The following is a 13,178-nucleotide window of genomic DNA, read 5'->3' as shown; positions in this document are numbered from 1 at the left end:
GTGTTACAGGCGTAGGCAAATTCGGAATATTTATGAAAATGGGAATGAGCTTTTCATATTACTTGTTTAAAAAAATAATCTGCTTTGAGAAGATATTTCGGTCTTGCTCTCATAAGCTCTGATTCATAATTGATATAATCTTCTGCATTATTCTTGATAGTTTGAAATCTATGACGTGATTTATTTCTATCCCAAGTAACAGTGAATCAACAAATAAATCTTACAATCTATGAAAATCTATTTAATTTGCAGTCTTGATTTGTTAACAAAGCATTACTGATTTTTTTTATTTTTACATTTAAGAAAGTTTACTGAAACTTTTTAATTTGACTTGATTTTAGTGTAGTCTGTTCTTAGCTAGTTCATTTACAAGACAAGTATAGTTAAAGCTTAACTAGTCTGACATCCTTGCGTTATAAAAATATTGGTTCTGACTTTGTTCATTTAACCATTAACATTACTTTACTGAAAAGTTATACGATCTACTCAGATTATAGGTTACCAATCTATGTAAAAGGATTATTAGAACATTTGATAACTCATATGAAAGTTCTAACGTTTAGGCATCAAAATCAAATTCATCGAATGTCAGTATTGCGTAATGAGTTTTGGAAAATGTTTATCGATAATGTTTGGAAATAATTTTATATTCTTGTCAGTCAAATACTTATTCGTTTAACTTCAATCACAAACTAATTCAATATATTGGTTGTTAATTTTGTATCAAAGTAGGACATTAGAGACTGGAAGATATGAATGTTTGATATGACGGAAACTAAACTAAGTAGTAGCCAACATTAATCTATGTGTAATTAGCCTATTTTTTTTAAGTAAGGTGAGAAATTCGCTTACAACTTCCTTGAATGTGATTACAAAATGATACAAATGTGTTTTCATTTTATTGACTAAATCTCAACATGCTAGTTTTTGGTAATTACAAGCAGTCTAATGAAATAAATTTCAACAATTTAGACTTTCCTTGTTTCATGTGCATCTGATGAAAAGTTTTCAGTATTTGACAAGATAAATATGGCATCAAAATATCCAGTCAACTGGTGCGATGATCATTCTATATTTTGTCAGGGATAAGGAATTACACATGAATACGAAGTAAAACCATATCCTGAGGTTATTTTCAATCATCAACTGACATCAACTTGTGAACCCTTGTTTATTGTCATATGTTCCAGAGTTGTCCAGCAGTTTAACTGTTACTCAAGGTCATTAGTTCATGTAAAGAGGACAACTACATAGGAATCCAATGGTCTAAATCCACATCTTCAGTACATTCGTGATGAAAAACATTGATCCATCAAATATTAACTGTGGGTTACTATATCAAGGATAACATTCATTAGCTTAGAAGATGTACGATCAGCACGATTTAAACTATTAACCGTTTTGAAAGGTTATGTTCCAAGTATGTCAAACGAGAAAATAAGATACCCCAAAAGGTAACTGGATAAATTAGCTGACTGATTTCACTTACTGAATCTATGTTAGGATTAGATGTCTGCATTTCATCTTGATATTTGTAATGATCATTTGGATAATGTTCGTTTTGTTGTAACCCGGGTGCAGCATTTCCACGACGACGAAAGCTTGAACGGAAACTACCTTGACGGCTTCCACCGCTTACCTCTAAGCTATTGCCAATTTGTGCGGAATTTTCAGGGCCTAGTGTGTTTTCTTTTAACATACCTTGCGTATGTAAACTGTTAAGATCGGTTCTTCTACCTCTAGCTGTTAAATCCTCTTCATTATTTGAACTAAATCCAAAAATATCTTTTTTCACCAAAGGATTTTGCTTTTCCCACATAATTCCTGTGAATGATATAGATATATTATTCATAATTATATATGTGTATTGTTTCAATGTAGATAAAAATTATTTTGTCACAAACTGAAATATAAGATGATTAAATCAGAAAAAATGCATACAACATTAAGTACGGAGAAGAAAGAAAATGACTGGCTTAACATGGTCGAACACAATAACTATAATGATTTTAAAGAGAGTTTAGTGGCCCTAAATCTGACTCCAATTAGATTTTATGAATGATTGTTTTCAAAATATACATCCTGGCTATCCTCATATATAATTATCGACATAATCTGCGTTAGTGAATAACGGAATTATGATAAGTCAAATACGAGAAAGGATTTCGAATACGTATATTTCTTACAATCGTTGATCCAAACAAAAAACCGGAGAAACGAAGAAAAAAGAGCGAAGCGAAATCACGCGCGATGGAGAAGGCGTGTGAGCCAACTCGATTTAATCAAGAGTTAATCAATATTTATAATCACACAAAAATAAGATACAGACATATGATGAGTAGGATAAGAAATGTACACACATACGCTCACATAAAAACAATCAGGATTGATAAGTGGATAATTAACAAGGTCAAAACGTGACTGAAGAAGAATGAATAGATCGGCCTGTCTGAAAGCTAGGATAAGTTATATGTAACCGACACTACAAGAAAGAATTTGTGCAACAAAATAGGAGTTACTTATGAGTAGTAAAGTTAGTTTGATTGAATCTCACATCAACGGTAGAAAAGTCTGGTTTTTTTTCCTGTCTAGTTAAGCTGAGATTCTCCTGATTTGATTAAAGACTTAGTACTTATGAAATACAGCATATCAGACTGAATATAGTAGTTCTCTTTAAATGCTTAAGTATTTAGGCTTTTAATGCTTCAAATAAAAAGAATTGGTATAGCAAAGAGCTCGCTTTTCGGAGAATTCAAATTTCCAAGGCTATACAACTGCAAATGTATACCTATTTTCCTAAATGATGCTAATTCAATAATAGTGATGATAAAATTTTGCTGAACATGGTAGAAGTTATGTAAAATACATAAAGGTACAAAATCTGTATTTTTGTTAGGGAAGCTAATAATGTTGTTGCTGAGAGCTTGAGTATTAGATAAGCATGTATAACAATCAAATGTTTCTTATTCTCTACACAGTAGTTTCAATCTTTATATCATGTTAAACTTATGAAAGAATTATTATAGAAAGACTTACCCAACTGAACGAACTCTGGGGAAAATTCACGTGCTATCGCCCTAGCTTCTTCAGAAAGTTTACGTGCTTCTCGAGCACGCGCATCAGCTGTACCTGCTACTGTTCGTGCAGTTTGAGCTCTGAAATAAATGAAAGTTGACTGGATAATGACTTTTTAAATTATGGAAAGGAAATTATTTTGCAAAATTTATGGCGAATTTCATTTGCCGAACGAGTTTAATAACTGGATTGAGATACAGAAATAAAGTTGTGTAATGATTACAACTTAGTGGACTGTATATTACTCGCTTTAAACAATTCATACACTCCAATCTCTTTGGAAACTACAAACTGCTTGTGATAATCAAAATGAGATATTCAGGTTTTCGGATTGACTTCTAACTCCATAAGATAATTTTGGATATCTGTCTTAATACCTATTGAATATAAGTCTCAAACAGGAAATTCAAGAATTCAGAACGACAACCATTCTTCGCGATAAAATGGGTAAGTTTGAAAACAATGGGATGCAAAACTGAAATCTTACAAAAGTTAGAATATTTCTGCGTTGACGAAATTTCCTTAGTATGGATAAATCTAAACAAAGATCCAACTAATGCTGTTCAAACGATTACTAATTATATTTCTCAGAGATTGGTCTTGGTAACTTTATCACACTGTGCTAACACAACTTGAACTGAAGCACAAATATACCCGGTTCTACGTTGTATATGACTGGTTGCCAGAGAAAGATGCAACGACTATTCAGTATTTTCTGGTTGGCCGTCTGATTAACTTTTGGAGAACTCTGTCAATATGAAATCGTCTTTTGACTTCCCCTCATTATATCAGAGAACAAAATATAGTTTAATGTTTGGTTATTTAGAATAAACCGTAGTTACACAATAATGACTGAAGTACTCTGTGTGTTTATAAATATTAGCGATTTATAGCCATATTTTATGGGACACATTTATCAAGTTAGCCGAATTTTATCGATCAAATTTTGCCAGACTAACTTTAGTGCCTAAACGAAATCAACATATATTAGTTCTGGTTGTTTTCAAAGTTCATGATCTGGGCAACCAAATTAGTACTTTGAAATAACCATAACGCAATTAATGTCGAGTATCAGGTTACATAATTTTACCAGTATGTGAAATTTATAGGAGTAGAATATTATGATAGTAGATAGATTTTTAAGAGTTAACGTATCAGCTCTAGAGTTCAAGAAACCAGTACTGACATCTGTTAAATGATCTCTGAGTAAAATCTGTTGTTTGTCCTGAGCTAATTTGCTTTTCAATATAGTGAAAATTTCCATTTTGCCATTTGGTAAATAAAGAAGGAACGAATTGAAAAGAAATTTCTTTTCAATTCGTTCCTTCTTTATTTACCAAATGGCAAAATGGAAATTTTCACTATATTGAAACGTTCTGAGCAAACATTTGCGTTAAAGGTTCTCAATGAGTATCTAAAGTATAGCGCAAGGCTCAGTGAGGCGATGACAAATGTTGATTTTATAAAGGAATGTATAGAAACCAACTTGTATCCAAAATTGTATTGGAAATCTTTACGTCGCTCTCGAGTTCGACCAAATGGAAGGACTCTCAAACGCTTCGCTCTTAACCAAATCGATTCTCTAAACTCATACATTACCGAGATGGTAAAAAATATCAATGAGAGAATTTACGCTGTAGAAGACCTCCCTGATAAATTAAGGGAACAATATCTGGACTATGTCGAGATGGTTGTTAACTCAAGAAAAGAAAAGAAAAGAATGAAACTTAAGAAAAATCTAGACAAACAACTTCCAGAAATGAAATTTCCATCTAATCCAGATCAGTACGTACACAATTTCTCTAGTGTTATGCTGGACAAAACTGCGTTAGAAGCGTTATCACTAGGCCCTAAGTTTTGTGACTTTAAGAAAACAGTCAATAAAATGGACGTTGAGATTCAATTCGAAAATCTTTATGCTCAAACGTCAGAACTAGTAACTTCATCAAAAGATAATGTCGAAAGATTTAAATCAACACTAGTCGACTGTTGTTTTAAATACGTAAATCATAGACATAACACGAAAGGGATTTTGACGAAAAAACATACAGAAGCTCTAAGAAAACTTAAAACTAATGACAATTTATTAATCACGAAACCTGACAAAGGACATGGGATAGTACTCATGGATAAAAATGACTACATAAACAAAATGGAAGCCCTTCTAAATGATAAAAGCAAATTTCAGAAACTGGCTGTGAAAAACGACATAGCAGACAAGATTGAAAAACAACTAACTGATTCACTGAAAGAAATTAAACAACGAGGTTTTATTTCAGAAAAGGTGTTCGAAATGTTGAAACCTACAGGAACAATTACACCAAGACTATATGGCATACCAAAAATACACAAAAGTGGCTTGCCCCTTCGACCAGTATTAGATATGAATAACTCAGCGTATCATAATTTAGCAAAATGGTTGGTGCAAATTCTTCGACCATTACACAAAGAAATTGTCAGACATAATGTCAAAGATTCCTTTGAATTTGTGGAGAACATAAAAAATCTATCAGTCAAGAATAAATTCATGATATCACTTGACGTATCATCATTATTCACTAATATTTCACTACTCGAAACGGTTGAATTTATTTGCAATGAACTAACGGCGAGACGCATAGAAACCCCGACTCCCGCATGCGCGATAAAACAGTTAATTCTTAGATGCACTATGAACGTCCAATTCAGATTTGACAATGAATACTATAGACAACTAGATGGAGTCGCCATGGGATCACCATTGGGCCCTCTACTGGCTGATATTTTCCTTGCAAAACTGGAAAATGGACCACTTAAAAGCATAATTAGCCATTTACCAACTTATTATCGCTATATAGATGATACCTCCATAGTATTAGAAAAAGAAAATGATAAGCACAATTTACTTAATATATTTAATAACGTTCACCCATCAATTAACTTTACATCAGAAGATGAACAAAATAATAGCATATCTTTTCTAGATGTCCAACTAACTAGAAGAACAGACGGAACTATAAAAAGAAGAGTACACAGAAAGTCAGCAGCTGGTCAATACACTCATTTCCACAGTGCAGTTCCAATCAGATACAAAAGGAACTTAATAAAGATCTTGACACGTCGTGCTAGAATGATCTGTTCTGAAGACACTATTGAAGATGAATTGAACAATATTCGGAACTTACTTAGTATGAATGGGTATCCCATGAAATTCATAGACAAACATATGATGGAGAAGAAAACAAGGACAAAGATAACCACCGTCCATAAGAAGGTACTATTCATAAAACTACAATTCATAAATGACACCATTGAAGAAATCTTGACTCAGAAACTAAGAAGAGCCGTACAAAAAACATTTAATGCTGCCAGATTAAATGCCATCTTCTATAACTATCCCAAAATAAGAACAGCCAACAAAGACAGATTGCCTGAATTCGCCAAATCTATGTGTATCTATCGTTTCAACTGCTCCTGTGGAGCCAGTTATATTGGGCGTACAATTCGACAGGTCCGTCAGCGCATTACAGAACATCATCCAACATGGCTAAGCAAAGGACAGGTGAAAGTGATTAGAAGTTCTATTCTCTCTCACTTGGTTGACACAGGTCATCAAGTCGAAATGAACAAAGCTTTTAAGGTTATCTACAATATTCCATCAAATCTACCACATGGTTCACGAGTGCGCCTTTTGCACATTGCGGAAGCCATCGCAATCCATGTTCACAAACCTGACCTTTGCATCCAAAAGAAATTCGTACAACCACTTTCTCTACCCTGGCCTTCAGTATAAAATTTCCGTCAGAAGAACTATTTTTCATACTTCTTCCATTTTTTATTTTAATTTTAAAATTTTTGTAATTTTGTTTCTATCGCTTTTGAGCCTTATAACTTCTCAACATTCATCTCCTGATTCTTACGTAACTACTATCCTATTGAACATCCGGTAAAATTCTATTCCTTCTTTGTTTCTTATATTACGCAACATAGCAACTTCTTGATTACTTTGAATATTAATAATCCTCTCTCTTCCAATTACTCAATGTTAAGTTTAATGTCATTATGTAATTATTACGTAACATATCCACTCGATGAGTATTATATTATTATTGTAAAACATATCTATATTAGTGTAGAGCCATGATGAAAAACTAATTGAAAAGAAATGACTTCGCTCAATTCGTTCCTTCTTAATTTGCTTTTTCTTTGATTATTTTTTCAACAAATGCAGTCTAATGTTTGTTGATATTTAATAAATAATCTAAATAAAGAGTGGAAAATTAATTTGATTTGATTAATCCAACGGATGTATATTTCCTGTTTTTAAAATGTAAATAATTCACTTCACGGTAAGACTATAATTTATGGACAACCTTTGAGTGACTCTGAAGTGACCTTGAGAATGTCCACATATTAACTAGGACCAAATAAGGGTTATAAACCATGGTGAGGAACTAGAATTAAGATTTACTGTTTGTGGTTAAGAGTTAGGAATTAAATTTGTGGTTTTCATTACGAAATGCCAAAAACCCTCTTCAGCCAAATGGATGAATGAATTTCGCGCCAAAATATGAGACCTTTTATCTTATATCTGATTAGTTTGTCCATAAATTATAGTCTCGCCCTATCTATTATCAACTGATAAATGCAATCAGTTTATAAGATTATGAAAAGAGCGTTTTAAAGTTTTTATATGATGTTAGAATATTTGCTCGATTGTTTAGATTAATTCATCAAGATACGACTTATCAACTAATTATTGTGATGTATAGTTATTTATGTTTATCTAATGCATAAAATATTAGTGTGATTTATTGGAAAATTAATTAGTAAACGTTTACTATAAATTAAGTCTAGCTTCAATCGATTCGTGAATTCCACTATTAAATTACTGTAATATCCACAAAACCCTTTCTGATAATAATTATCAAATGCTCACTAGTGGCGGTCCTCAAGAGGTGTTTCCTGGAGTTCTGGTGAGAAGCAGTGACCTATGGAGTTAAACCGGGTCAATTGTGAGATAATAACTCACTAAAGACAATGGTGGATAGTATCTCAATTTCGTGGATTGATTGATGTTAGACATTAACACCGTTGGATGCCGGCTCAGTGGTCTAGAAGCTAAGCGCTCGTGCGCGACACCGATAGGTCCTGGGTTCGAATCTCTAGAAGCAGGATCGTGGATGCTCGCCGTTGAGTAGTCCCTTTCTAGGAAGAAACGGCAGTCCAGTGCCTCCAGGTTTTCCATGGTGGTCTATCTTCAACTGACTCAAGAATTCAACTATTAAATTAAATCTAATTTATTTCTAAAACGATTAGTCCCTTTGATAAACTTATATTAAGCAAATACACCACATAGTTCTGATAATCTTTTCCTAGTTTATGTCTAACTTGTAAGTTGAATATTTCTATAAAGATTTGGCAAATTTGTCAAAAGCAGACAGTGTTTTCTTTAATTGACATTGTTTACAGCTCGTTTTAGTAATTAATTAAGAATCTTATGAAAAAAGTATGAAGAATTATTGACTAAACGTTTTGTTGAATTTGTTCACTAATGGAAGGATCATTTTATCAATGCTTTGGTTTATTAAACTCTAAGTGAATGTATCATTACAAACGATATATGTTAGATTGTAGATGATTTAAAAAGAGAAAATTTCAAATTACCGCTGAAAGGCTGATTCGTATGAACTTTCTTGAGCTTTCTTTGCTGCATCTTCAGCATTTTTTACTGCTTCCTCTATAGCGTCTCTTAACTTTGTATGCCGAAGCATAAACAATTTACTTTTTCTGTTCAGACCTTGAACAAGTATATTCTCTTTGTATCTTCCTTCTTCTTTGGTTCCATCTGTACGATAAGTAATGCCATATCCATCCTTTTTATTATTAAACCATTCTCCTGCATAACGTAATCCATCAGATCGTTCAGCAACACCATATCCTGAACGTCTGTCCTCATTCCACTGACCACTGTACGTCTCAGTAACATTGGGTCCTAATGTTTCTTCCATGAATTCGTGGAGTCCTTGACCTCCGTTCCCTACAGCCTTAACATCACCACGACCAAATGAGTTTGTTGTTATTTGACTTGAAGTACTGAGATTCGATCGAAGCGACCCACCTGGTCGACGTCCACGACTATGAAATAAACCACCACTTCCACCACAAGTGGAAAACGTACCAATTGATCTTCCTCCAACCATAGATAAATCACCAGTTGACTTTTGCTTTCTTAACTTTCGAAAGAAACTCCGTTTGAAGATGGACTTTTTCTCCGTTGTTGGAGTAGCACTTCGATAACCTGAAGAGCTACTTCTTGAATTGTTTGATAGGGAAGATGGTAAAGGGCAAGATGTAGCACGTAAAACAAACCCACTTCTTCTTTCATCTGGTCGACCTCTTTCTGCGCTGTTCCTGACATCGCCACCACTTCCACCTCCGGAGCTGTTTGTACCTTTCCAACCGCGTTCTGAATCTGTTCCCGATGGCAAACTATTTTGCGATTGAGCTGCGCGTACTGTGCGATTAAATTCAGCTGCTAGAGCATAGGGTGCTGAACGACGAACACCAAGACCCTGACGCATACCCTTAGACCATGCTCCAGCATATATGCCTATAATGTAAAATCAAAAGGAACTTCGTAAAGCAGTCATTATATATATATTAGCAAACTTATGAGATGAAATTATAAATTATCTGACATCATGTAGAATGTACGAAGCTAATATATATATATATATATATATATATATATATATATATATATATATATATATATATATATATAAACTCTGTGCAGGACATTACATCAAGATATTTCATAGGAAGTGGAATAAATTTATCTTATACATGCTATGTCATTAATATGGATTTCACTAAATGTTATAATCTAGCATTTAGAACGAATTCTGTAATTTGTGATCTCATTATCAACAGATTTCTTACTGAAGTAAATGAAAACATATTTGAGGAAATAATCATCAATGAGTAAAGTTTTACAAAGCTAATAAAAATAGTCATTGTTATATATGACCCAAATCTTGACTTTGAACTCATGTGAAAAAAAACTATTTTCGTCAATCCCTAAAAATATATGAAATATCTTAGTAATCCTCATCAACAATCTTTAGCTGTACTGTTTTCTTCCATTATGCTATATATATACACATCATTAAAAGTGATCATCATCTATGCCGTGATTAATGTGTACTAATCATATTTTGATATTAGTTATAGTAGTGATAGTAGTACATTTATTAGTAGATAATAGTTGTAAAACAATTTCTATGAAATTCCAAATGACATTTATCATATTAGATTCTCTATTTGTAACTGTGTTTGTTAGATGTTTCATTTTAAGGACAAATGTATTCTATACATATTTTGAATTTATTATCCTTTTTTCGTTGTGTTTGTTGTTTTTTTCTGTTTCGTTAATAGGATGAAACTAGTTCCAGTTGTTTTACACACACACACACACACATAAACAAACAAACTGAAATGTATTTATGTATATCCCATAAATAGATGTTTGTAACCAAAGTAGTGAAATATGATCAATGATTAAATGTATGGTTATATTTCATGATATTTACCTAATTAGAAGTAAAACAAAAAAAGGTGATCTGTATAGTTTGTTTGTTTTTTTCAAAATATGTCAATATAGTATTTCCATTTAAAAATTCATACGGAATTTTTGTTTTGAATAATGATAATAATGTGAAATAAATGAACACTTTTATATAACTACTAATCTTCAATTATGGTATGTGAATAATTTATTCTCTATTAATCTATTAATTTCATAGCCTAGAATTGAAAACTTTCATTGAACTTGACAGCTGAATATTTTCAAAGAAATTAGATATCCTGGTAACATTATAATTTATGAACGATCTTTGAGCAACATTAAAATGACCTTTGAATGTCCACCAACTTACTAAGTTTAAATGAGTGTTATATATTAATGTGGAGAATAAGGATTAGGATTTAAAGTTGAACATTAGGGTTAGGAATTAAATTTAAATGTTTTCATTACTAACTGACATCAGCTATAATGCTAAAATGCTATTTAACTAAATGAATGAATAGATTTTACACCAAAATTTAAGATCTGCCATCTTAAATCTGATTGGTTCGTCCGGAAATTATAGTCTCGCCGATATCCCTTAGAGTTAATTCAATTAGTAATCAAGTATATTTTTCATCAACAAAGTATAATCAGTCGTCATTTTCAGTAAAATATAATTAAACCAAGTATCAATTAATTGACGTATTTGAAAAGCTTATACTTAGATCAACTACAACTCCACTCTAATAAAAGACTATTGTCAATTGAAAACAGATCATAAGTAAAAGCTAGATCTATAATCTTATTTTTAAATGTTGAAATTTTATTCATATTTGGTTAACCTTACCTTACCTACGCCTGTTACTCCCTATGGAGCATAGGCCATCGACCACCACTCTCCAACCCACTCTGTCCTGGGCCTTCTTTTCTAGTTCCATCCAATCCTTGTTCATTTTTCTCATGTCTATCTCCATTTCCCGGTGTAATGTGTTCTTTGGTCTTCCTCTTTTCCTTTGACCTTGAGGATTCCATGTGAGGGATTGTCTTGTGACGCAGTTGAGTGCTTTCCTCAATGTGTGTCCTATCCACTTCCAGCGCTTCTTCCTGATTTCTTCCTCCGCTGGGATCTGGTTTGTTCTCTCCCACAGTACGTTGTTGCTAATAGTTTCCGGCCAATGGATCCGAAGTATTTTGCGTAGACAATTGTTACTAAACACCTGTATTTTCTGGATGATGGCTTTCGTAGTTCTCCAGGTTTCCGCCCCATACAGTAGAACTGTCTTGACATTTGTATTGAAAATCCTAACCTTGGTGTTGGTTGACAGTTGCTTTGAGTTCCAGATGTTCTTCAGTTGTAAATCTGCTGCTCTCGCTTTGCTGATCCGCGCCTTCACATCTGCTTAACATCCACCGTGTTCATCGATGATGCTGCCCAAATATGTAAAGGTTTTTATATCTTTCAAATCTTCTCCATCAAGTGTGACTGGATTGGTGCATTCTGTGTTGTATCGGAGAATCCTGCTTTCCCCTCTGTGTATATTGAGGCCTACTGCTGCTGAGGCTGCCGCTACACTGGTCGTTTTCTCCTGCATTTGTTGTTGCGATTGCGATAGGAGGTCCAGATCATCTGCGGAGTCTAGATCGTCCAGCTGAATCCTAGATGTCCATTGTATCCCGAATTTCCCTTCAGATGTTTGAAGAGTAGTGGAAGTCAGTCTACCTTGTTATTTTTTAAGGCCCTAATTTGCTTCGAATATATACGGATCATTTATACCAGTTTAATCTAATTTAACTAATAAACTGTTGCAATTCAAAAATATATAAGGTGAAGTTTTCGTTAGCTTATTTTATCTAATAAAAATGTATCAAATCGGCAGGGCTTTATTGTTAAACGTTATATTATATGATTACTATTATTGATATTATGGTTTTTAATCATGATCTCTGTAAATTATTTGGAACGTTTGTATATAAACAGGTAACTAAAAGTTCAGTATTACATTTTATAGCTTCAACTTAAAATGCTTGTTGATTTAAAGAAACTGTATGTTCTGAATAAGTTATGCAAAAAAAATAAATGTATCATTCACTTTCTTCAACTTTTAATACATACTCCAAACATAATACTGTATTTTTTATTTGAATACATTAATGAGGAAGGTTTTAAAAGCATATTGGATGAAAGTATTAGTGTATATGTTGAAAAAAAGTAAGCTATTATTGTAGTTTGTTTTGCATAGAACAACTACATCTTATGAAAATAAATCTTAACTGTTATGGGTTATGATCATATTGAGTTTATCATTAAGCTTATTTTACTTTTAAATGTTCATTACTGACTCACTTTGATTTTAGTGTGAAGTGATTTGACTATAGATCTTTGTAAGTATAACTTATACTAATAGTTATTCATTTTGTCGTATCTCTTATTACCGTCTTGCTTTTATGTTTTACTCTCTTGTACAATTCTATTAATTTACGTTACGGAAATCGGAAGAGTATTAAAAGTCGAGAATTAATTGTTTGGATTATGATTTTGTTTAGATACTGATCT

At 32.8% G+C, this 13,178-nt stretch overlaps 1 protein-coding gene across 1 annotated transcript in view; it reads right to left on the bottom strand.

Moving 5' to 3' along the window:
- JPH1_1 (Junctophilin-1) overlaps positions 1 to 13,178 on the bottom strand; it is a gene marked incomplete at its 5' end in the record, with an annotated part of 41,560 nt that overhangs the window by 6,941 nt on the left and 21,441 nt on the right. Inside the window, 3 exons of the mRNA XM_012938102.3 lie at positions 1,490 to 1,824; positions 3,037 to 3,155; positions 8,722 to 9,667. Of these exons, the coding sequence (XP_012793556.1) occupies positions 1,490 to 1,824; positions 3,037 to 3,155; positions 8,722 to 9,667 (1,400 nt within the window). The remainder of the gene's footprint in view (positions 1 to 1,489; positions 1,825 to 3,036; positions 3,156 to 8,721; positions 9,668 to 13,178) is intronic.

This window comes from Schistosoma haematobium, chromosome ZW (genome assembly GCF_000699445.3).
Source record: "Schistosoma haematobium chromosome ZW, whole genome shotgun sequence".
Classification (NCBI taxonomy): Eukaryota; Metazoa; Platyhelminthes; class Trematoda; order Strigeidida; family Schistosomatidae; genus Schistosoma; species Schistosoma haematobium.
Note: the sequence above shows the minus strand (reverse complement) of the source record. Positions and strands in the feature narration are given on the sequence as shown.